We start from the raw sequence: 21934 nt of genomic DNA, 5'->3' as shown, positions 1-21934 counted from the left end.
TGATCTAGAGATCATCGCCAAATACACGCTTTATTAACAATACTAGTCAACAAACATAAAATAGCCGACAAACCTTTTGGTCTACGTACATCAAATATTTATCTTTTCAAAATAGTGTAAATTCAAGTCTCAATTACATAACACTAAATTTCAATCAAAGTAGTGTAAATTCAAGTCTCACTAACATATTCAATCAAAGTAGTGTAAATTCAATCTCACTAACATATAAATTTTAAAAGTAAATTTTAATGATGTTGCATTGGTTAAAAATAAAAAGTCAAAATAACTCAATAGGGTGGTCCATGAAAAAAACGACACCGTTTGCCGTTTCACCATATCAGAAAAAAACTGAAAATAACGGCAACATATCAGTATATGACTACTCTTTTTCCTACTGCCATATTTTGTCACGTTAAACCCTCATATATATATATAAAGCGTGCCACAACCCAATCACTACACCACTTTACAACCACCGGCAATGCTACCGGAAAATCCAGACACACCACCACCAACACCGTAACAACAACTCTCACAACATCTAACACAATGTCGTCATCATCATCATCATCCACACGCGAATTCAAGCACCGCCTCCTTACCTGCCTCAACAAACTCTCCGACCGCGACACTCACTCCGTCGCCGCATCGGAGCTCCAAACCATCGCCAAAACCCTAACTCCCGACCAGATCTCCCCCTTCCTCTCCTCCATCTCCGCCACCGACTCCTCCGACAAATCTCCGGTACGTAAACAATGCGTTAGCTTAATCTCCACCTTATCCGAATCACACGGCGACGTTTTATCCTCTCACGTTTCAAAACTCATCTCCGCCGTCGTACGCCGCCTCCGCGATCCTGATTCCGCCGTTAGATCCGCCTGTATCGCTGCCGTAGGCTCAATTTCCGCTTACGTCACTAAACCGCCGTTTACGTCAGTTGCAAAACCGTTAGTTGATGCGTTGGTGACTGAACAGGATTTGAATTCTCAGATCGGCGCGGCTCTATGTCTAGCTGCGGCTGTGGATGGCGCACCGGATCCCGAGCCGGTTTATTTGAGGAGGATGGTTGTGAGGATTGAGAAGTTGTTGAAGGTTGACAGTTTTAAGGCGAAAGCTGCTTTGTTGACGGTTTTAGGTAGTGTGATTGGTGTCGGTGGTGTTGTTTCGAGTGCGGTTATTGTGAAGAGTTTGGTGAGTGTTTTGGTTGGGTTTGTGGTGAAGAGTGAGGATTGGAGTGCGAGGAAAGCGGCCGCTGAGGCGTTAGAGAAGTTGGCGGTTGTAGAGAGGGATTTGTTGTTGGAGTTTAAGAGTGAGTGTTTGAAAACATTTGAGGCGAAAAAGTTTGATAAGGTGAGAGGTTAAGAGTCGTATTCATTAATTGACATGTGTCGTGATGGTTTAGTATCTTTAGATTTAATTATTTAATACCGAATGTGTTTGATGTAATGCAGGTGAAGGTCGTTAGGGAGACGATGAATCAGATGATTGAAGCTTGGAAGGCGATTCCTGATGAGCCGGAAGAGGAGGGATTAACACCGGCGGAATCACATTCGTCGTCTAAAGGTATTCGAACTTATGTTGTTAATAATTCTTAATAACTTTTAGGTACATTGTTGATTCATGTAAAGCTGCATAGTCGCGTGACATGTTCGCCTTAAAGCTGCATAGTTGCTGCATGCTTTAGTACTTTATATCTAGATTCTAGGCCATTTTGTGTTGGATTAGAGATCTTTAACAATCTTTTTTTATCCCACTATGCTGTTTTGAATTCATCTAGATCACCACAAAAAAAATTGATTTAGTCTCTAGAAACTTCATCAGTTGCTTATCGCGTAAGTGAAAATCGACCAGAAATATAATTTAAAATGGGAAATTTAACAATTTCGTATTTTCAGGCGTAATTCTTCTTAAAATTTACCTTTTGATGACTTCTCAATTGCTTATCGGTTTTCTTCTTAACTGACATTATGATTCCTAATGTGTGATCCAGCCGTTAAAGTTGCTAGTAACGAAATTCAACCACGAACTCCACAAATAACTAATAAGAGAACTGCACTGAACAGCGTTTCCACCACGACTGCAACGAGCCGAATTTCATTGGAAAACAGCAACAAGAAAACTGGTCCAGCGATGTTCAGGAAGCTTGATCGCAAGAAGCATGCCGCCGCTACTACTGCCGTTCATCCTGCAAGTCCATTGTCTGTGGACGATAATAAATTTGCAAGACCAGAAACAAAACGAGCCCTCTTTAATGAGATTGTTGATGAAGAAGTGCATGAATCTGAATATCAGAGTGCAAGGCTAAGTGCGACCATTGTAGAGAGCAACATCACTGAGGACATCCACAAGAGCCGCAAAGATTCTGAGGAACTATCTTTGATTCGCAATCACCTTGTTCAAATTGAAACCCGACAGGCCAATCTGGTTGATCTCCTCCAGGTAATTTGCCCCTTTCAGTAGGTTAATTTTTCTCGCTTATGAAACCTGTTGGCGTACCTATATGACTTACTTATTTTCTGTTAAATATAGAAATTTACGAGAAGCTCAGAGACTGGGATGCGGTCACTGGAGACACGAGTGCACGGTCTAGAGTTAACACTTGACGAGATCTCGTTTGACTTGGCTAGGTCAACTGGAAGGTTGTCACATCCTGAAAGCACACAAACCTTGTGTTGCAAGTTACCTGGTGCAGGCTTTTTGACTTCTAAGCTCTGGACGAAAACAGAAATTCAACATTCAAACACTAGAATTTCTTCATCCCCATTTGCAGCCAGAAGCAATATGAGTGGCAAGAACATGAATCTTGAATCATGTAACCCCGAGAAGAGGGGATTTAGGCGTCAAGAAGGTGGTAGCGGGTTAATCAAGAATCCATTGGCTGTTGTCCACTATGAGATTTCGGAGATTTAACTCGCAAATATCTTTCATCCCTTGCTTTGTTACAATATCTTTTGCCAGAATTATTTTGATACCGAACTTGTTCCACGTATTAGTGTTACGACAAGCGTTTAGGCTCGGAATAGTTACACATGTGTGAATTTGAGAATCTTTGATTGTGAATATATGTTGATGTGTTTATATTTCTACAAAATGAAAAAGAAATGCAATGAATATGCATACCCTTTTAAGGATACTAACGTTTAACTAATATCCTGCAAGAAACAACCACTGCTAGTAATTTCAAAACAAGACCCATGATTTGCCATCAACATACTGGTCGTATGTCAAGCTCAGTCAGAGCCCCTACTGCAGTGTGCTTTAATATTAAAGCCCGGCCCGGGGCGGGGGGATACAAGTGTCAAGTGATGAGTCTTGCAATGAAAATGAGTAAATGTACACTAAAGCTGATGACTTGACATGCTTTTATGTATAATTAAGCATTTGCCTGGTGATCCATATAACCAAGAACCGAATCTTGAAAAGGATGGATTTGAGATGGTTAGGGTAATTTGGTACCGAATTTGGTTCTAGGTGACACATGCAGTATGTATGCTTGTTTAAGGATGGATTTGAGTTGGTTATGGTGCACAGTATGGCTTCGGTAAATCCAATTTGGTACCGAATTTGGTCCTATGTGCCATGTATGCTTGTATGTAGGGCTGTAAACGAACCGAACGTTCAGCGAACAGTTTGTGAACCGTTCGGCGGGAAGTTCGTTTATGTTCGTTCGTTTAATAAACGAACGAACATGAACAACAAATTTCGTTCGATTAGTTAAATGAACGAACATGAACTGAGGTCTCGTTCGTTCGGTTGTGTTCTTGAACGTTCGGTAAGGTGTTCGTGAACGTGTTCGTGAACATTCGTTGATTTGCGTTCGTTTATGTTCGTATGTTTGTGTTTTAATTGAAGATTTTTTTACTTTCTTATATTTTATTTGTACTTTTTATATTATTAAACTTTTATTTATTTTGTTACCCTAACAATTAAACTAGGAAACCCACTTTCACCTTGTTTATGCATCATTTCCCTTTCATTTCTCATTATTTACATTGGCGAATACGATCGACCTCCGTTCCACAATAAGGGATTCAAGTTCGAGTGCTACTCCCTGGGCCATCTATCTTTATCCTTCGTCGCGTTCGCCAAATTTATTTGTGTTCGTTTGTGTTCATGAACCGTTCGCGAACACGCTCATTTCCTTAATGAACGATCACGAACATAAAATCTCGTTCGGTAAGTGTTCATGAACCGTTCGTGAACACATTTATTTCCTTAACGAACAAACACGAACAAAGCCTTGTTCGTGTTCGTTCGGTTCATTTACAGCCCTACTTGTATGACTTATGAATGAACAAGAAGGTCTGAACACTTAACCTTCCATATTGAAGTTTACAAACGAAATCAAACCCATTTGGTTCCTTTATTAGTGAGGTTGAATCGGTAAGGTCAGTAAGTGAAGCAAAATCATACCGTCTAATTGGGTAAGGTCAGTAAGTGAAGCAAAACCATACCGTCTTATTTTAACAAAACTTATTTTTTAACATACTAAAATATTATCATATTCTAGGTATACATAATTTCAAATTTAATAAAACCAGTAAGTAAATATCACATAACTAAACCATATAATTAAGCATGAAAAAACACATTAAAATATTCCAAATATGTTATACCAAAAGTTGGAGGTGAAATGAACTATAAATAAATTGCCACGTAGATAACAGATTATAGAAGAAATTATTTTAGTTTAAATTTTATAAACTAAATAATTAAATATATAACTAGTTAATTAAATATACTGAATTTTCTCATATTTATTGTTTGAATCAACTTCTCAGTCTTGGTGTCTCACTACATAAATTAAATAACTTAGTGGGCTTAACTACAACTTTGGAGGCCTCCGTAGCCATAGATGGATTGAAACTGATGAAGCCCAGTTATGTTTTTTACAAGCAACATTGGCTATAAATAAGGTTGTAAACGAATCAAACAAACACGAACAATGCCTGGTTCGTGTTTGCTTATTAAGGAATGAACATGTTCATTAACGGTTCACCAGGGCCGACTCTATAGGCTTTGCAATCTAGGCACAGGCCTAGGGCCACCAAAAAAATAAGGGCCTCCAAGTTTTAAGAAAGTTTTTTATATAGTATATGTATTAGGCCCAAATAAATACGTTTATTTTAAAACTAAACTGTTTTTTCATTGAAAGAACCCCAAATAAATATTGTTCAGCAAAAAAAGACTAAGTTTCAAAACCATTCCGCCTTGATTTCCAACTATTACAACACAACAAACATCGACCTAATCATCAATATTTAGCGGCCTAGAGCCCCTAAATACAGCTGTAATCATCATCGTTCCCACTTCCCATCGCAACCTACTTTCAATTTCTAGGTTATCAGCTATCATAAGACGAAAGTCGGGATTGGAGAAGACCCATGCCGTCGTGATTAGAGGAGAGTTTATCAGTGAAATTAGGGCCCCCTCTTCATAGTTCGCTTAGGGTCTCAAAAAACGTAGGAACGGCCCTGCGGTTCACGAACGCTTACTAGAACAAGATTTCTTGTTCGTGTTCATTTATTAAGAAAATGAACATTTAGCGTGTTTACATTTTGAAGAATAATGTCCACAGTCGTATTAAACATTAGTCTATATAACGAATTGCTAGAAGTGGCATTGACCTTAGGAGGGGCAATGCTAATGTTATAAGCTTCATAGCCGTCGATGGTGTCGGGAGGCGGGGTTTGATGATAAGTAAATTTCACATAATCAAACCATATAATTAAAATAATATAAAATAACTAAAATATGCCTTAATCAGAAAATTTCCAATATATTCTGCTAAACGTAGAGATGAAATGAATTTAAACAAAATTTCAGAAGAAATTATTTTAGATTTAAAATTAAACTTCCGCGTCTTTCTCCTGTTTCTCTTTCTATGTTTATATGTCTCGTTTAAGAAGATGGCAAGAAAGCTGAGTGAAACACATGCAAAGCGGTAAGCCACGTGTGTTTTTTACTATTCATTTCCACCCTTCTACTAATAGATGTTAATTAGTAAAATATATAACTAATTAAATAAATATACTGAATTTTCACATATTCAATGTTTCACTAACATGTCATCAACCATTCACTAAAGATATTTAATAACTTGATGGGCTCAACTACTACACCTTTGGAGGCCTTTGTAGGCCGTAGCCCAGGATGTATTCAAGCTGATGAAGCCCAACATTGTATGTTCTTTTACAAGTATTGAGATATAGCCTAACTCGTTTTCATACCACCATTTTAGGTTACAATTTTGCAAACCTACGTTTCCATTTTGCAAACATTGCCTAAATAAATCGAACCGTTTGTAACCTACTCGAGATCGGTTCACTAAAAGCTTAAATCGAGTCGAAACTTTTGCATAATTGGAGTTAGAGATCCAAACTTTTGACTTTTGTATAATCAATATGGGCTATAAATCTTTATACATTATAACCAGTCAATTTTACATTGTGAAAGAATAATCTTACAACTATCAATAATACCTACAAAAAGTATAAAAACAAACATCTATGGCTTAAGAAATCTCTTGGAATCACCACAACCCATGATAGATGATGGCAATTTTTTCACTTTCTCAACCCCTTCTTCAAACACTGCTCCCATACCCATATAAAAATGGGACTCAATATGACAATGGAATGCCCAAACACCCGGGTTATCCGCTACAAACCGCAAAGCGGTCCACCCATACGGGTGAACCGGTACGGTATTCTTCATAATCGGGTTCACCAAGTTATACCTCTTCGGGTCCTCTGAAGCATTAAACTTTCCATCTCCATACCCGACTACCCAAAAATCATGCCCGTGTAGATGCCACGGGTGTGTTTCGCTGTTGTTATCATTCAACGTGTTTGCATTTTGAAGAATAATGTCTACGGTCGTGTTGAACTTTAGTCTATACAAAGAATTGCTAGAAGTGGCATTAACATTAGGAGGCGCAACGTTAATGTCATAAGCTTCGTAGCCGTTGATGGTGTCAGGAGGCGGGGTTTGTTCAAACGTGTGAAGCAAGTTATGTTTAAGTGATATGAGATACGGGGTATGTGGAAGGGTAAACGAGACGTTATTAATAGACCATTTGACACTACCGTTGATTCGGTTTTGTGTGTTCAAAAGAATAATCACTCTATCCGATGTTTGAGGCACTTGGTGTATATAGTCAGGGTGGGATCTGATTGCAAGACTTTGGTTCACCCGGGCTTCAACATTGTCCCACCAAGGCCCACTTGGTGGGACGGTAGGTGGGGACCTACTGGGATGGTTTGGGTAGTAATTAAAGATACCCAAACCATTAGGGGTCGTGTTGTTACGACTCACCATTTTTGACACGGCCCAATAATTTCTTGTTGGGTCTTGATTTGCGGTCACTAAAACCGAGTAAGTCTCACCTGAGTAAATATAAAGATTTTTTACGACGAATGGTTCTACATAGTGACCGTCGGTTTCAACAACCGTCATATTATGCCCTTCTATTTCAAAACTGAGAGCAGCCAAAGCTGTCAGGCTTCCGATCCTAAGCCGGTAAGTTTTCCCTGGAACGACTGTGAAAACATACGGCGAACATTCGGGATTTGTGGCGTTACAGAGAGCGGCTGTGGTCCCCGGTGTACTGCAGTTGAATCTTCCTTTCCCTTGAATCAACAGTGACTGAAAGCAAAATTATATAATATCTTAGAAAAAAATCATAAAATATCTAAGAAGAAAAAAAGACAGATCTATTGGATTCTGAGTGTATTATGAGTTGTCATAAATGATGAAAGTATGATAATGAAATCATATGAAAATTTAATATAGGCAAATTGGATTTAAATAATCTCAACTTTCTTAATTTGACTGATAATAATAATCCTAACTCAGATATTTGTCGATAATAATCCGAACTGATCAACTTTTGGTCGATTATAGTCCGCCATTAAAAATAGCTTAACGGAGTTAAGTTTTTTTCCAAATTACAAACCGATGTTTAGGGATTTTGATCAGAACGAAGAACGGGGATACGAGTCTGTTTATGTAAAACTTACCTCGAAACGGTGCTCCAAACAGCTTGATTTTTGTTAATTGGAAGTTTAAACACCTGAATTGAAGCACCGCTTTTGTCGTTTGGCAGTATTTCGAGGTAAATTTTACATTAAACAACTTGTATCCTCATTCTAGTCAAAAGCCGTAAATCATCGGCTTATAATTCGGAAAAAAACTTAACTCCGTCAAGCTATTTTTAACGCAGACTGTTATCAGCCAAAAGTGGACTAGTTCGGATTATTATCGGCAAATAACTAAGTTAAGATTATTATCGGTCAAATTAAGAAAGTTGAGATTGTTTACATCCAATTTTCCTTTATAATAATATGTGGTTTAAAGTTAAAGAAAATGTTATCAACTGTAAATGTGTCATTGGATTCCTGTAAATGAATTAATATGTAAATGTGTCATTGGATTCCTGTAAATGAATTAATATTTTTTTTCATATGGGCTAACATACCAATGAAAGAAATTTGTAGTATTAAAATAGCTTAGTTTCTTTGGCAAAGTGGTGTTAACATATTATCAGTGGATTTAGTGAGTGTCTGAGTTAGCCGTATAAAAAAAAAGTTATACCTGAGGATCGCCGACCCAAACAAAAGGGACGGAAGAAAGGCCGGCGGCCTGCTCATACGTGCTTCGGTGATACCAATCGTTAAGAATGATGCTTCTATCGTAGTCATAGACGAATGGTTCCTTTTCTCCATCCGGCAGCGCCACCCGAATGGATCCATATAACCCCGCCTCTCGTTGCATCCCGTAATGCGCATGGTACAAGTATGTACCCGCCTGCACCGTCAATCAATCAATCAATACGTGAGATAAGCATGAATAGTGATTTAAAAAAATAGATATATAACTTAAACTTACCCTATCAACAACAAACTTATATCTAAAAGTATCTCCTGGTAAAATAGGACATTGAGTAACCCCTTCAGTTCCATCAGCCCATGGAGTTCCAATCTGCAAAACAATTTACAAAACCATTAAAAAAAACTAATCACATCGATTTACGCTATACGCTATGTTCTCGAGTCTTTTTTAAAAACCCAGTTCTAATAAACAAAATATTAGACACATTTTTCTGATGACTCGCTTTCATCCTTCCCGTTTGTGTTCTAAGCCTTTTTTAGTTTTTAAGAGGGGGTGCAACCAAGGAGATAATTCATAATTTCTAAATAGAGTAGATTTTTGGTCACCTGAAAGAATTTTTGCGTTTCAAAAATGGAGAAAATGCGAAAGGAAGTGGAAAGAAACTGGAAAAGATTTGTGGTAATTACCTGTCGGATACCGTGCCAATGAATGGCGACATTTTCGGTCAACAAACTGTTCTTAAGATCAACAACAATGGTATCTCCTTGTTGAGCTAATATTGTGGGACCTGGGCTTCTTCCATTGATGGTGATGACTAGTTTTCGATAGCAATCGGGCGATTTGAACTCGTACTTAACCTCCCATCGGTAATGTCGAATTCGCGCTTCCACGATAAGGTTTAGGCTCAAAATATGTAAAAACAAAGCACATATCAATGCTAGATTTTTCATCTTAGATATGAATGGGTTTGAAATCAGCTTGTGAGATCTATGAGACGAGTATGTGTTATATATAATATATTTATATATAGAGACTAGAGAGACAAGTTGGGGTGGTGGCTGGTGGAAATTGCTTTGGAGATTCCATTTTTCCACATGGATTATTACGTGTATATGGATTATATAAGCCTGGAATTTGCTTTTTACGATTGCGCAGTGGATAATTGACTTTGAATAGGAAAGAGTCGTTTACAAATAGTTAAAACAATGTTTTCGTAATCGAACCGGTCACTAAATCGGTCCGATGATTGACTGGATTGGTTTTGAAAAACTTCGACTAGTTTACAAACGGTTAAAACAGTGTTTTCATAACCGATCCGGTCACTAAACTTATCGTTTTATCGGTCGAGTGACTAGATTGGTTTTGAAAAACTTATACTAGTCACCAGATACAACAAGTTTAACGCATGGTTTAAGACTACTCAAGTCAATCGTACTGACGTTTAGGCGGTTTCCTACTATGAGATTAAAGTTTGTGTTTATTTATGGAATAATGGATTTTAATAATCCAAACTATTAGTCGTTGGCCGGAAAAACGGTCCCAACTTCAAAAATAACCAGTGGTGGTCCCACCTTTTCACATATTGTAAACTAATGGACATTTACTAACATAACATTAATTTCTTTTTTTCCCTTATTGTTTTCGGTTTAGTAAAGGTCTATTAGTTTACAATATATGAAAAGGTGAGACCACCACTGGTGATTTTTGAAGTTGGGACCGTCGTCGGCCAATGGCTAATAGTTAGGATTATTAAAATCCATTATTCCTTTATTTATATGTGGTTAATTGTGTCTTCACTACAATGAGATTAAAGTTTTCACAAACATAGAAATTTCCGATATATCTAACATGTCTAGACTCTCTAGCATAAATTTGGAATATGTTCTTCCAAAACATTTTAAAAAGATCTTGTATGTGACTGAATAATTTATATATAAAATGAAAGACTGTTGTTTGTGACTGAATAATTTATATATAAATTAAATGAAAGACTGTCGTTGAACACTTACAAAATTTATGTCAGTCAACACTTCGATGGTTGCGAAGAAGGATATTATTATACTAGTGGCATTTTTCTTTTGACTAATATAATACCTTTGAATCTTTGATTTTGATATAATATGACGATTTCATATTAAATTGATTTGAAATAATATAAAATAAAGTTATATTAAATGTTATAGGTACCAATGTCAAATGGAGTAGAGTTGTTCAGATTACTCGCGACTCGAAACTTATTATAGACTAACTCGGAAAAACTTGCTCCAAGTCATTAGCCGAGCCAGGCTTGCTCGTATAAATTCGAGCCGAGTTCGAACCAAATTGGCTTTAGTTATATATCCCAATGGAGTTTGAGATTAGGTTTTCAGCTTGCTCGCATGTTTGTAAACATCTTACCATTAACACATAATAATTTGTGTTTATAAGATGAATAGTATATGTCGAAACTATTTATATATTAAGCTTTCTTTTATTAAGATCATCCATGATAAAAAATATATATATATATATAGATCATCTATGTTGGTGTATATGGTTTTCTTTATATCATATTAAGCTAAAAACATTCTTAAGCCATGTTTTATGGGGCTTTGACGGGGCATCGTTAATGCCACCTTAGCGCCGGTAAGGGCGCGAACACCGTTACGGGTGGGCATTTGAGGCATATCACGGGTATGAGCAAGGAGAAAAAGAGACATTACATTGCATGCGGAAGGATGAAACAATTCGAAAATAATTACGTGACATCTATGGCTCCACTTTTTTTTTATCAAACTTATATAAATAAAGTTAGATATGACTTACTGACTTATAAAATAACATATGATAAATATGAGCATATCGTTAATAAAAAAACAGTTAAAGTTAATAAAAAAACAGTTAAATATTTGAAAAACTTTCACACACATTATCTCTTTTATATAAAAGTAAACCTTAAAAAGTATTCAATTTAATATGAAGCACTTTACATATTAAACGAACCGGTCAGTTTGGCCCATCAACGACTTGTTCATGTTCATTTCACATTTAATAGTTAAAAAAGGTGAAAATGATAAAAATGATTATAATGGATATAATCTTAAATATTATATACCGCCCAGCGTATGAATATATTTTAAGATAATTTTCTATTTGTTTGATGTGATAGTGTAAAATACAATATTTTTTTAAGATATGATATGTAAGATATGAAATTACACACGTTATAAAACTTAAAACTCTAATCACGCTTGTTAAAAAAACAATAATCATGCACGTTGATAAATCATAACCATACGTGATTATGTTTTTTCCAATATGCGTGATTTATGGTTTTTCAAAATGCGTGATTTGGGTTTTTAGTTTTATAACGTGCACAATTTCATATCGTACGTTAAGAAATATTGTACGTTAATCTCCATTGTTTTATTTATTAGAACTTTTTTGTTATTCCATTTAATCTCTTTATATAAAATATTACTTAACTCTAGTAAATTATTTAAACCAACTTATTCAAAATCCCAAAAGAAAGTGACATGTTTTTAATGATGAATGAGAGTGTAGATTATTAATGAAAAAAATTATTAAAAGTAAAGTTATTCTCTAATATCCCATGCATGAGAACGCAACTTTTTTCTAGAAAAGAAAAAAGTGAACATGGAGAAAAAAATAAATTTATGTAGTGGTCATAACGCGTATTTGTGACAGGAAATTCATATTCTATTCTTTATTCAGTTTAAAGCAAACATAATGTTTGAAATGATAACATACTTTGAGAAAATAACGTATTATTATCTCATAAACATTTTAATATGTAGAAAAATGACCTGGATTAAAATAACGACATTTGTTTTATTCTAAAATAAGTAAGGAAAGTGGTTAGTTTTACAATTTAGAGATATGTGATTAGAATCAAATATAAAGGATCCTAATTGTAAGGCTATAGGGTGTGGTCATGATCCTTATGATCTTTATGACCCTCCACATTAACGCCATGTCACTTACTTTTAATCCATCATTCAAAACCACTATCCTAAAGGTGTGGTCATGACCCAAACCAATAATCTCTTATTTTAATTTATTTGTAAAAAAGGAAAAAGGGATATTAAAAAAGGAAATGAGGGTCATGGTTGTCATGGTTTAATCCATGCCAACCATGGTGGATGAAACAAGGAAGTGATGTAGCAATTTATTAATGATCCTACATGGCAATTAATGACCAACCATGTCCCCCACACCCTTTAGCCTAAGAAGTGTAAGAATGATTTATAAAGTGACAAGTGTCCAATAACCTAAAAAAACCCACTACAAAAAAAAAAAAAAACCCTTAAACATCCATCACCACCAAAAACCTAAACCCCCACCCCCATCACCCACCTAAAAAATATATATATAGGGTAAGGATAGTGTAAAAAGTGCTTAAAGTGTGAGAAGTGTATTATAACACTATATATAATACTATATAACACCATATAACACCGTATAACAATATGTAACACCATATAACACTATGTAACACTATATAACATTATATAACAAATATAACACTATACATCTATCATAGACATGCTATCAGACAAACTATAGTGTTATATTTGTTATATAATGATATATAGTGTTACATAGTGTTATATGGTATTATATGGTGTTACATATTGTTATACGATGTTTATATGATGTTATATAGTATTATATATAGTGTTATAATACACTTCTCACACTTTGAGCACTTTTTACAGGATCCTCTACCTATATATATATATATATATATATATATATATAAAGTGGAGGGTTCAAATGAGAAAAAATTTTTGTAAGAAGAAAAAAGAAGAAGTTTCAACCAATAAGAATGCTTTATTTTACTTCATTTAATATTTGTGTTAAATTTTAATGTAAGGGTATATTGGTAAACTTACATAAATCATTAATTTATATTCTTCCCCTTTAATAACTAGCTAAATTAAATTTATAACTCCTTTTCAAAATATATACTTTTCCAAATTAAAAAAAACAATTTAATTTAAAGTGTAGAATAAATTACTAGTTGTGTATGATAAATTATGAGTTGTGTAAGATATATTTTGAGGTGTGTAGGATAAATTTCGACTGTATAAGATAAAATTCTATAATGTGTATGGTATATGTAGGAAAATTTTGATATGTGTAGGTTTTGTAGATTATATGTAGGATAATTAATGATTAATTGACTAATTAATTAAAGAGAGAAAAATTAATGATATGAGTTATAAATGAAATAGCATTTTACTAATATGCCATTTCTTCTTTTTCTTCTCACATTAAATTTCTTCTCAAATGAACCTTCCCCTATATATATATATATATATATATATATATATATATATATATATATATATATATATATATATAGGGAGCCGCTAGAATGAAAACCACCTCGAGTTGTAAGAACCGCGAGAACTACACCCCACGGGTGGGCGTTCACCACGATTTTTTTTACAACTAGATGTGTAAATTATAAACACAGCCGTAAAAAAAATTTTAACGCCGCGGCCGGGGGGGGGGGGGTAGTTTTTTACACAACAAGTTTGGTGAAAAAAAAAAGGAAAAAGAAAAAAAATTAAAAATACCAAACTTGTGGTGTAAAAAACTACCCACTCGGCCGCGGCGTTTAAATTTTTTTTTTTACGGCTGTGTTTATAATTTACACATCTAGTTGTAAAAAAAAATCGTGGTGAACGCCCACCCGTGGGGTGTAGTTCTCGCGTTTCTTACAACTCGAAGTGGTTTTCATTCTAGCAGCCCCTTATATATATATATATATATACATATATATATATATATATATATATATATATATATATATATATATAGGGAGCCGCTAGAATGAAAACCACCTCGAGTTGTAAGAACCGCGAGAACCACTTTCAACCAATCAGAACATGCCAACAGAAAGGGTATATTAGTCATTTACCCAAAACATCAAATCTCATTATCTCTCTTCATTTAAAGCACCTTCTCTCTCCTCTCTCTTTAAATCTCAGGTTCTTCTTCATTTATCTTCATTTTTGTCTCTCATTCTCTCTCTCTTGAAGAAAATCACAGGCAACTAGAACCATCATCTCTCCCACTCGATATATACATCAGGCGACCACTCAACCCTCCCCCCACCCCTGCTCAAATAAACGACCGGCCACCACTGTGGTGGTGGCGGCACACATCGACGGCAAGGCCGGAGAACAGAAACGGAAGCTCCGTTTCACGGCGGAGCCGCCACCCCACAGCTGCCCCTCCGCCGCCGCAATCATCACAAAGATGAAGTTATTCGCGAGATGAAGATGAAGACCGATTGTCACAAAAACCCCAACCACTATTCTTCATATGGGATGAAGATGAAGACCGATTTGATGTTGTGGTGGTGGTGTTGACCGTAGCGAGGGGACGGCGGCGATTGGCGGTGGCGGAGAACGGCGTCAGTGGTGGTGGTGGTTTCAGGGGCAATGGTGCGTCGGTGGGTAAGTGTTTTTGTTGATGGTGTTCTCGAATCTGATGGGTGTTCTTGATTTTTCTGGGTTTTTTTGAATCTGATGGGTGTTCTTGGGGGTTTGACTCTCTGGGTTTGATTCTGTTGAATCTGGGCTTTGAATGTTTGTTCATGTTGAATCTGGGTTTTTGATTTTGGGTATGTACATCATTTTGTTATTGTTGATGGGGTTTCCTTTTTGATTTGATTTTTGGGTATCTACATCATGTTTGGTTGTTATTGTTACTGGGTTTTTGTTGGGTTTGAATCTGGGTTTTTGTTGATGAACTGGGTGCTTTTTTGATGAACTGGGTTTTTGTTGGGTTTAAATCTTGTTGGTTTTGAATCTTGTGGTTTGAATCTGGTTTGCTCTTATTTGATCAGTGACTGTGGGGTTGATATATTTTGGATTGGATGGCGATGATGAAAAAAAAAATAGATTTTGATGACGATGGCGCGGCAAGGACGGCGGAGGGTAGGTTTTTGAACCTGCAACCCCACTTTGCAGCCTTTTTAATTATCGGAAAAAATCTGAGCCAAACCCCGTTTTTTTCGAGATACTCTTTTGTTTTATTGTTGTTGGTTTTTTATATTCTTTTCCCCAGTCGATGACGATAAAAATATATCCGAGACACCTACCGACTTTGCGATTTATGGGTGCATTCGTCTTGCGTAAACAAGTTTTTGTGTAAAAAAGTCTTTGTGAAAAAAAGTTCAACCGTAAACTTTTACGTCAAACGTAAAAAGTTAACGTAAAACGTAAAAAGTTTAAAACGTAAAACGTAAAAAAGTTTAACGTAAAACGTAAAAATTTTAACGTAAAACGTAAAAAGATTAAAAAAATTAACGTAAAACGTAAAAAAGTTTTAAAGTAAAACGTAAAAAGTTTTACGTAAAAACGCAAAAAACCGGCGTGTAAAACGTAAAAAAACCGGTGCGTAAAACGTAAAAAAAACCTGCGCGTAAAACGTAAAAAACATTGACGTAAAAAACCGGTGCGTAAAACGCAAAAAACCGGCGTGTAAAACGTAAAAAAACCGGTGCGTAAAACGTAAAAAAACCGGTGCGTAAAACGTAAAAAAACGGTGCGTAAAACGTAAAAAAAACCGGCGTGTAAAACGTAAAAAAATGTTAACGTAAAAAATCGGTGCGTAAAATGCAAAAAAACGTTGACGTAAAAACCGGGACGTAAAACGCAAAAAACCGCCGCGTAAAACGTAAATAACGTTAACGTAAAAAACCGGGACGTAAAACGCAAAAAACCAGCGCGTAAAACGTAAATAACGTTAACGTAAAAAACCGAGACGCAAAACGCAAAAACGGCGCGTTGAAAAAACGACGCGTGAAAAAGCCGAGCGAAAAAACGGCGCGTCAAAAAACGAGGCGTGAAAAGGCCGGGCGTAAAAATCTTAAAAATTAAAAAAAAATATAATAAAAATTTGATTTCAAAAAATTGATTTACAAAAAAAATCTGTTTATAAATTAAAAATAATTAAGTCAAAAAACTAATTAATGAATAGGACAAAAAAGATAATTTAAAATTAATATATATAAAAAGACAAAATAAAGTGATTTTACTTAAATACCCTTTTGGATTATAATATTAAAGACATAATAAGACAAAAAGCTTTTAATATTAATATTATCTACTTTTAATCACATCCATCCATCTAGTTGATCTAAGGGCCAGAAAGTGGTTCCCATGGTTCTTACAACTAGAGGTGGTTTTCATTTTAGCGATCCCCTATATAAGGGACCGCTAAAATGAAAACCACCTCTAGTTGTAAGAACCACGAAAAACACTTTCTAGCCATTAGATCAAGAAGATAGATGGACAAGATTAAAAGTAGTTAAAATTAATATTAAATAGATTTTGTCTTATTATGTCTTTAATATTTTAATCCAAAAGGGTATATGAGTAAAATTTCTTTTTTTTTTGTCTTTTTATATATATATTATTTTTAATTGTCTTTTTTTGTCCTATTCATTAATTACCTTTTGTCTTAATTTATTTTTTTATTAAGAAACATATTTTTTTGTTAAATAATTTTTTGAAATCAGATTTTTATGATAATTTTTTTTAAGAATTTTTTAAAAAAAACGTTTTGAACAGTCCTTTTTTTACGCCCGGTTTTTACGTTAACGTTATTTACGTTTTACGCGCCGTTTTTTACGTTTTACGCGCTGGTTTTTTACGTTAACGTTTTTTTACGTTTTACGCGCCGGTTTTTTACGCGCCCGGTTTTTACATTAACTTTTTTAACGCCGTTTTTACGTTAACGTTATTTACGTTTTACGCGCCGGTTTTTTATGTTAACGTTTTTTTACGTTTTACGCGCCGGTTTTTTACGTTAACATTTTTTATGTTTTTACATTTTACGCGCCGGTTTTTTACGTTTTACTAAAAAAATTTTACAATTTACGTTTTACCTAAAACTTTTTACGTTTTACGAAAAACTTTTTACGTTTTACGTAAAACTTTTTACGTTTTACGTTTTTACGTTTTACGTTAAAAAGTTTACGGTTTAACTTTTTTTTTTTACAAAAACATTTTTACGCAAAACCGAACGCACCTAGAAAATCGCACACTCGGGAGGTGTCTCAGATAGTTTGCTATCATCATCGACGCCTGAAAAAAACACAACAAACAAAAATCAAAAGAACGAGTGGATTCTTGAAAAAAAACGAAGTTTTGGCTCAGATTTTTCGATAATCAGAGGTTGCAAAGTGGGGTTGCAGGTTTAAAAACCTACCCTCCACCATCCTTGCCGCGCCATCGTCAGATTTTTTTTTCTTACATCATCACCGCCGATTCAATAAGGCACCAGATTCAACCGATTTAAACATTCAAAAGGAACAAGAACATCATTCAAACATATTCAAACAGGTTCAAACCTGTATCCAGATCCAAACCGATCAAAACCCACATAATCAAAGAATACAAATGGATCACAAAACCCATAAAACACATAATCAATAAGGCACCAGATTCAACCGATTTAAACATTCAAAAGTCGGTCACATGTAATCACAAAACCCATAAAAAAACAACAACAACAGAAGCCAGCCAACAGAATCAAAAGAAACCCAGCAAAAAAATTAAAAAGCATACCCAAAATACCCTTTTAGGGGGTAATTTTGGGTTTGTAAAAACAACCCAAATGTGTAAGAGAGCAACCCATTCACTTCTTCAACTGAAACTTCAACATCCTTTAGCAGTTTTTTTTCAACGTTTTCGCATGAAGACAAACTCAAAAACAAAAACCTACAAAATTTGCAATAAATGTTCTGTAATAAATGAATTTTAAAAGATGCAGCTCACATGCCCAACTATATTTTCATCCAGCCACAAAAATGATTTTTATAAATGAAGTTTAATGGCATCTGGCTTCATCCGAATTCAACCACCCCCGTCACCCACCCCCCCCCCCACTTGAAACCCACCGACTTGAAACCCACCACCACCACAACTCCGCCGCCGTGAACGGCGTTGGTCGTCGGTGACATCTTCGGCGACGTCGGCGCCGTCGAACCACCACCACCATCAATATCTATCAAAACAATCATACACAAATCATTAACTGAGCTAAATCAAGTTTCCAACCGATAGCATACCTTTAACTTCTGACGATGTATTGGTGGCGGTGGAGGCGTCGAGATCGGAAGACGTAGCAGCGATTAACAAACGACGGTGTATCGGTGGCGGTGGCGATGGAGGCGTCGAGATCGAAAGACGCGGAAGCGAAGCAATAGAGGAGGATAAAGAGAAGAAGCATAACAAGAAGCTGAGAGTTTGAAAAATGTGTGAAGAAATGAGAGTTTGAAGATGATGATCTTCATTAGGATAAAGGCTGAAGATGATGATCTTCATCGGAGATGAAGATATGAAGAGAGAGAAATGTGAGTTTGAAAAATTTGAAATGAATTGAGATGAGAAAGGATTTTAATAAGAGGAGAGAGGAGATGAGTTTTAAAAAGGTGGAGAGAGAAACATCTGACAATTATAAATAAGGAGAGAGGGTGGGGAAATGACATTTGGTGTTAAATAACCAAAATAACCTTTTGAGTGGTAAAATCTAATTAGTTGAAAGTGGTTCTCGCGGTTCTTACAACTGGAGGTGGTTCCTATTTTAGCGGCTCCCTATATATATATATATATATATTTGCCGAGGGGTGGGGGTGGGGGTTTAGGTTTTTGGGTAGTGGTGGTGGTGGGGGTGGGGGTGGGTATTTAGTTTTTTTTAGGGTTTTTTTTGGGGGTTGGGGGTGGGGGGTTAGGTTTTTGGGGTTTTTTTTTGGTGAGGTATAGTTTTTTTTTGTTTTTCTTTGCCGCAGGGGTGGGGGGTTAGGTTTTTTTCGGGTTTTTGGTGAGGTATAGGGGGTGGGGGTGGGGGTTTAGGTTTTTGGGTGGGGTGGGGTGGGGGTGGGTGTTTAGGTTTTGGGTGGTGATGTAGTGGGTTTAATTTTAGGTTATTGGACACTTGTCACTATATAAATTCTTCTTACACTTCTTACGATTAGAAAACTTTGTAGAATAACTTGACCCTAGAGATATGATATATGAAACTATGGGTGTTGTTTCGTTTTACATTTTAAATTTTAAATATGCCACATATGAAAAAAGGGTGAGTAGAAAAAATATCAAGTAGTTGAAACTTAACTAGAATAACTGAGAAAAAAATGATGATTTTGTTGTAAAACTAGTCTAACAGTACAATTATAAGAGAAGAATAATAGAGAGAAAGCTATGATATTTCATTTAATGTCATGTTTTACATTGAGATATAATAGGGTTATATATATGATTACAAAACTTGGAGAAGAAACTAATATATTTTTGGTGTTGATAACCGTAATAATAATATATTTATAACGTTCCCCATTGGTTATCAACTTGATACGCTTGGAGATGTTGCCTCGTTAAAAACCTTGCCAGGAAAACCCAGTGGGACAAAACCTTAGCTAATGGAAAAAAGTGCAGCGTGTATCGTCTCCCCCTGGTACTTCTGGATCATGTACGTTGCCTCATTAAAAACCTTACTAAGAAAACCCAATGAGATAAAACTTAGTAAAGGGAAAAAGAGTACAACCTGTGTAAAACTCCCACTCATTATGATATGTATCATTTAAGTAACATGTGCCAAATCTTCTATAAAAGTTGCTGAAAACTTTTGTAGTAAGTAATTTTTCGTTTGATCTCTTGATGTACAATCCTTCAACGAACGTTGATGTATGATCTTCATGTGAAACTTTAATTGCTTCCTCTTGTAAGCAGATACCATAATCCATGAATGTGTTTTGTTATAATCCCTGCATTTACAAAACTAACCAAACTTGTTGATGTGTTAGTAAAATATGAACCCATATCTTTTGTACCTTAAGGGTATAGAAAATATATGTTTTACCCATTACATTATCTCCTCACTATACACGAGTTATATCTTACCAATGAATTTATGTTCGTGTATAACTAGCAAGATATAGTAATACAATTTGTATTGAACTATGGTACTTTTGTTTCTTTGATAGAAGATGGTAAAATTCATTTTTTCTGTATCAAATATTTGGACATCATTAAATCTACTTACACCATAAGCTTTGTCCATATGAAAATGTCCATCATTTTCTACATTTATTATGATTAATGGATAATAATACAAATTTATGTTTTACATATCCAGCTATAAATTTGCAATACCATATTTCATTTGCAAATTCTTGCTTTAATTGAACTCATTTTTTTCTCTTCATTAGATTCAAAGACATCATCAACATATATTGTAATACTTGTAAACCTCACATTGTTCTTTTAATGAAAACAAATGGACCAACTTCACCATATGTATTTCTCGTTTCTAAGCTCACTAGTGAGTTGATTATATCATATTCGATTCGATTATTTTAGTCCATACGTATTTTGTCAACTTCATATAGTACGTTCTTCATGTTTTGATATCAATGCTTTTAGCATTATCAATCCACAAGGGAAGTCTTTCCATCTTATCCAAATATGCATGTGTGCTCACTCTTCAAGAGTTTTGCTACATACTTTTGCTCATTTAACATATAGATTTCTATATCATATGCAAAAATGGCATGAACACTTGCTTTTATCTCCAAAATTTATATTGTACCATGCGTATACACTATTTATCAAGATATCACAATCATTGGGTGCACGTTTTCTATGTATCTTTATTGGTGCACAAGAATTACATCGTTAAGATGTTTCAATTCACCATTAGGGAACTCAATTGCTTTAGGAAACTCTTCAAGAGTTCAATCGTATTCAGAAAATGAATCTGTATACAACAATCATATTGTTCTCGAGAACTTAACTTACAGGATTTGATCATTCAAATCCTTTAGGGACCTTCATGTACACTTTTAGTATCAAGAGATACATACCATTCATAAGACGCATATCAATTCTCTCTCTATATTACCAGACGAATAAAATATTGGAAAGTCATTGCATCCACAACTAGAGAATGTGTCTCTTTATAATCAGTCATGGGTTTTTGCGAAAATCCTTGTGCCACCAATTTTGCCTTATCACATTTAATTTGATTTTCACATGATTCGCATAAAAGAGCCATTTGTATCCAACATACTTTACAAATTCAGTTGTATGGAATGTTGGTTCAAAAACTTTCCATTTCATTAGAGAATTCAACTCTGCCTTAGTTGCGTCTTTTCACTTTTTGGCCAATCATTTATATGTATTAATTCATAGGCAGATCTTAAATTTTGATTCCCGTCATTTAACCACTTCAAGCGCTACATTATATACAAAAGTATGACGACATCGATTTTAATTTCAATTCCATACATTTCTAGGCA

General features: G+C 35.2%; 3 protein-coding genes across 3 annotated transcripts; 1 reads left to right on the top strand and 2 right to left on the bottom strand.

Moving 5' to 3' along the window:
* Window positions 1-361: 361 nt before the first annotated feature.
* On the top strand, window positions 362-3084 carry LOC110915231 (TORTIFOLIA1-like protein 3). Its single transcript, XM_022159895.2, has 4 exons — window positions 362-1350; window positions 1452-1563; window positions 1991-2439; window positions 2530-3084. The coding sequence occupies exons 1-4, from the start codon at window positions 376-378 to the stop codon at window positions 2908-2910; spliced, it is 1917 nt and encodes a 638-aa protein (XP_022015587.2). The 5' UTR covers window positions 362-375; the 3' UTR covers window positions 2911-3084.
* Window positions 3085-6373: 3289 nt separating this feature from the next.
* Window positions 6374-9707, bottom strand: LOC110915441 (L-ascorbate oxidase). The gene is made up of 4 exons (XM_022160132.2): window positions 9300-9707; window positions 8890-8982; window positions 8596-8808; window positions 6374-7647 (listed from the first exon to the last, which is right to left on the bottom strand). The coding sequence occupies exons 1-4, from the start codon at window positions 9561-9563 to the stop codon at window positions 6508-6510; spliced, it is 1710 nt and encodes a 569-aa protein (XP_022015824.1). The 5' UTR covers window positions 9564-9707; the 3' UTR covers window positions 6374-6507.
* An 8483-nt stretch (window positions 9708-18190) lies between these two features.
* On the bottom strand, window positions 18191-18986 carry LOC118488174. The gene is made up of 3 exons (XM_035985386.1): window positions 18707-18986; window positions 18525-18642; window positions 18191-18356 (listed from the first exon to the last, which is right to left on the bottom strand). Exons 1-3 carry the CDS (start codon window positions 18960-18962, stop codon window positions 18191-18193), a joined length of 540 nt encoding a protein of 179 aa, XP_035841279.1. The 5' UTR covers window positions 18963-18986.
* Window positions 18987-21934: the final 2948 nt, after the last annotated feature.

This window comes from Helianthus annuus, chromosome 16, assembly GCF_002127325.2.
Source record: "Helianthus annuus cultivar XRQ/B chromosome 16, HanXRQr2.0-SUNRISE, whole genome shotgun sequence".
NCBI lineage: Eukaryota > Viridiplantae > Streptophyta > Magnoliopsida > Asterales > Asteraceae > Helianthus > Helianthus annuus.
Note: the sequence above shows the minus strand (reverse complement) of the source record. Positions and strands in the feature narration are given on the sequence as shown.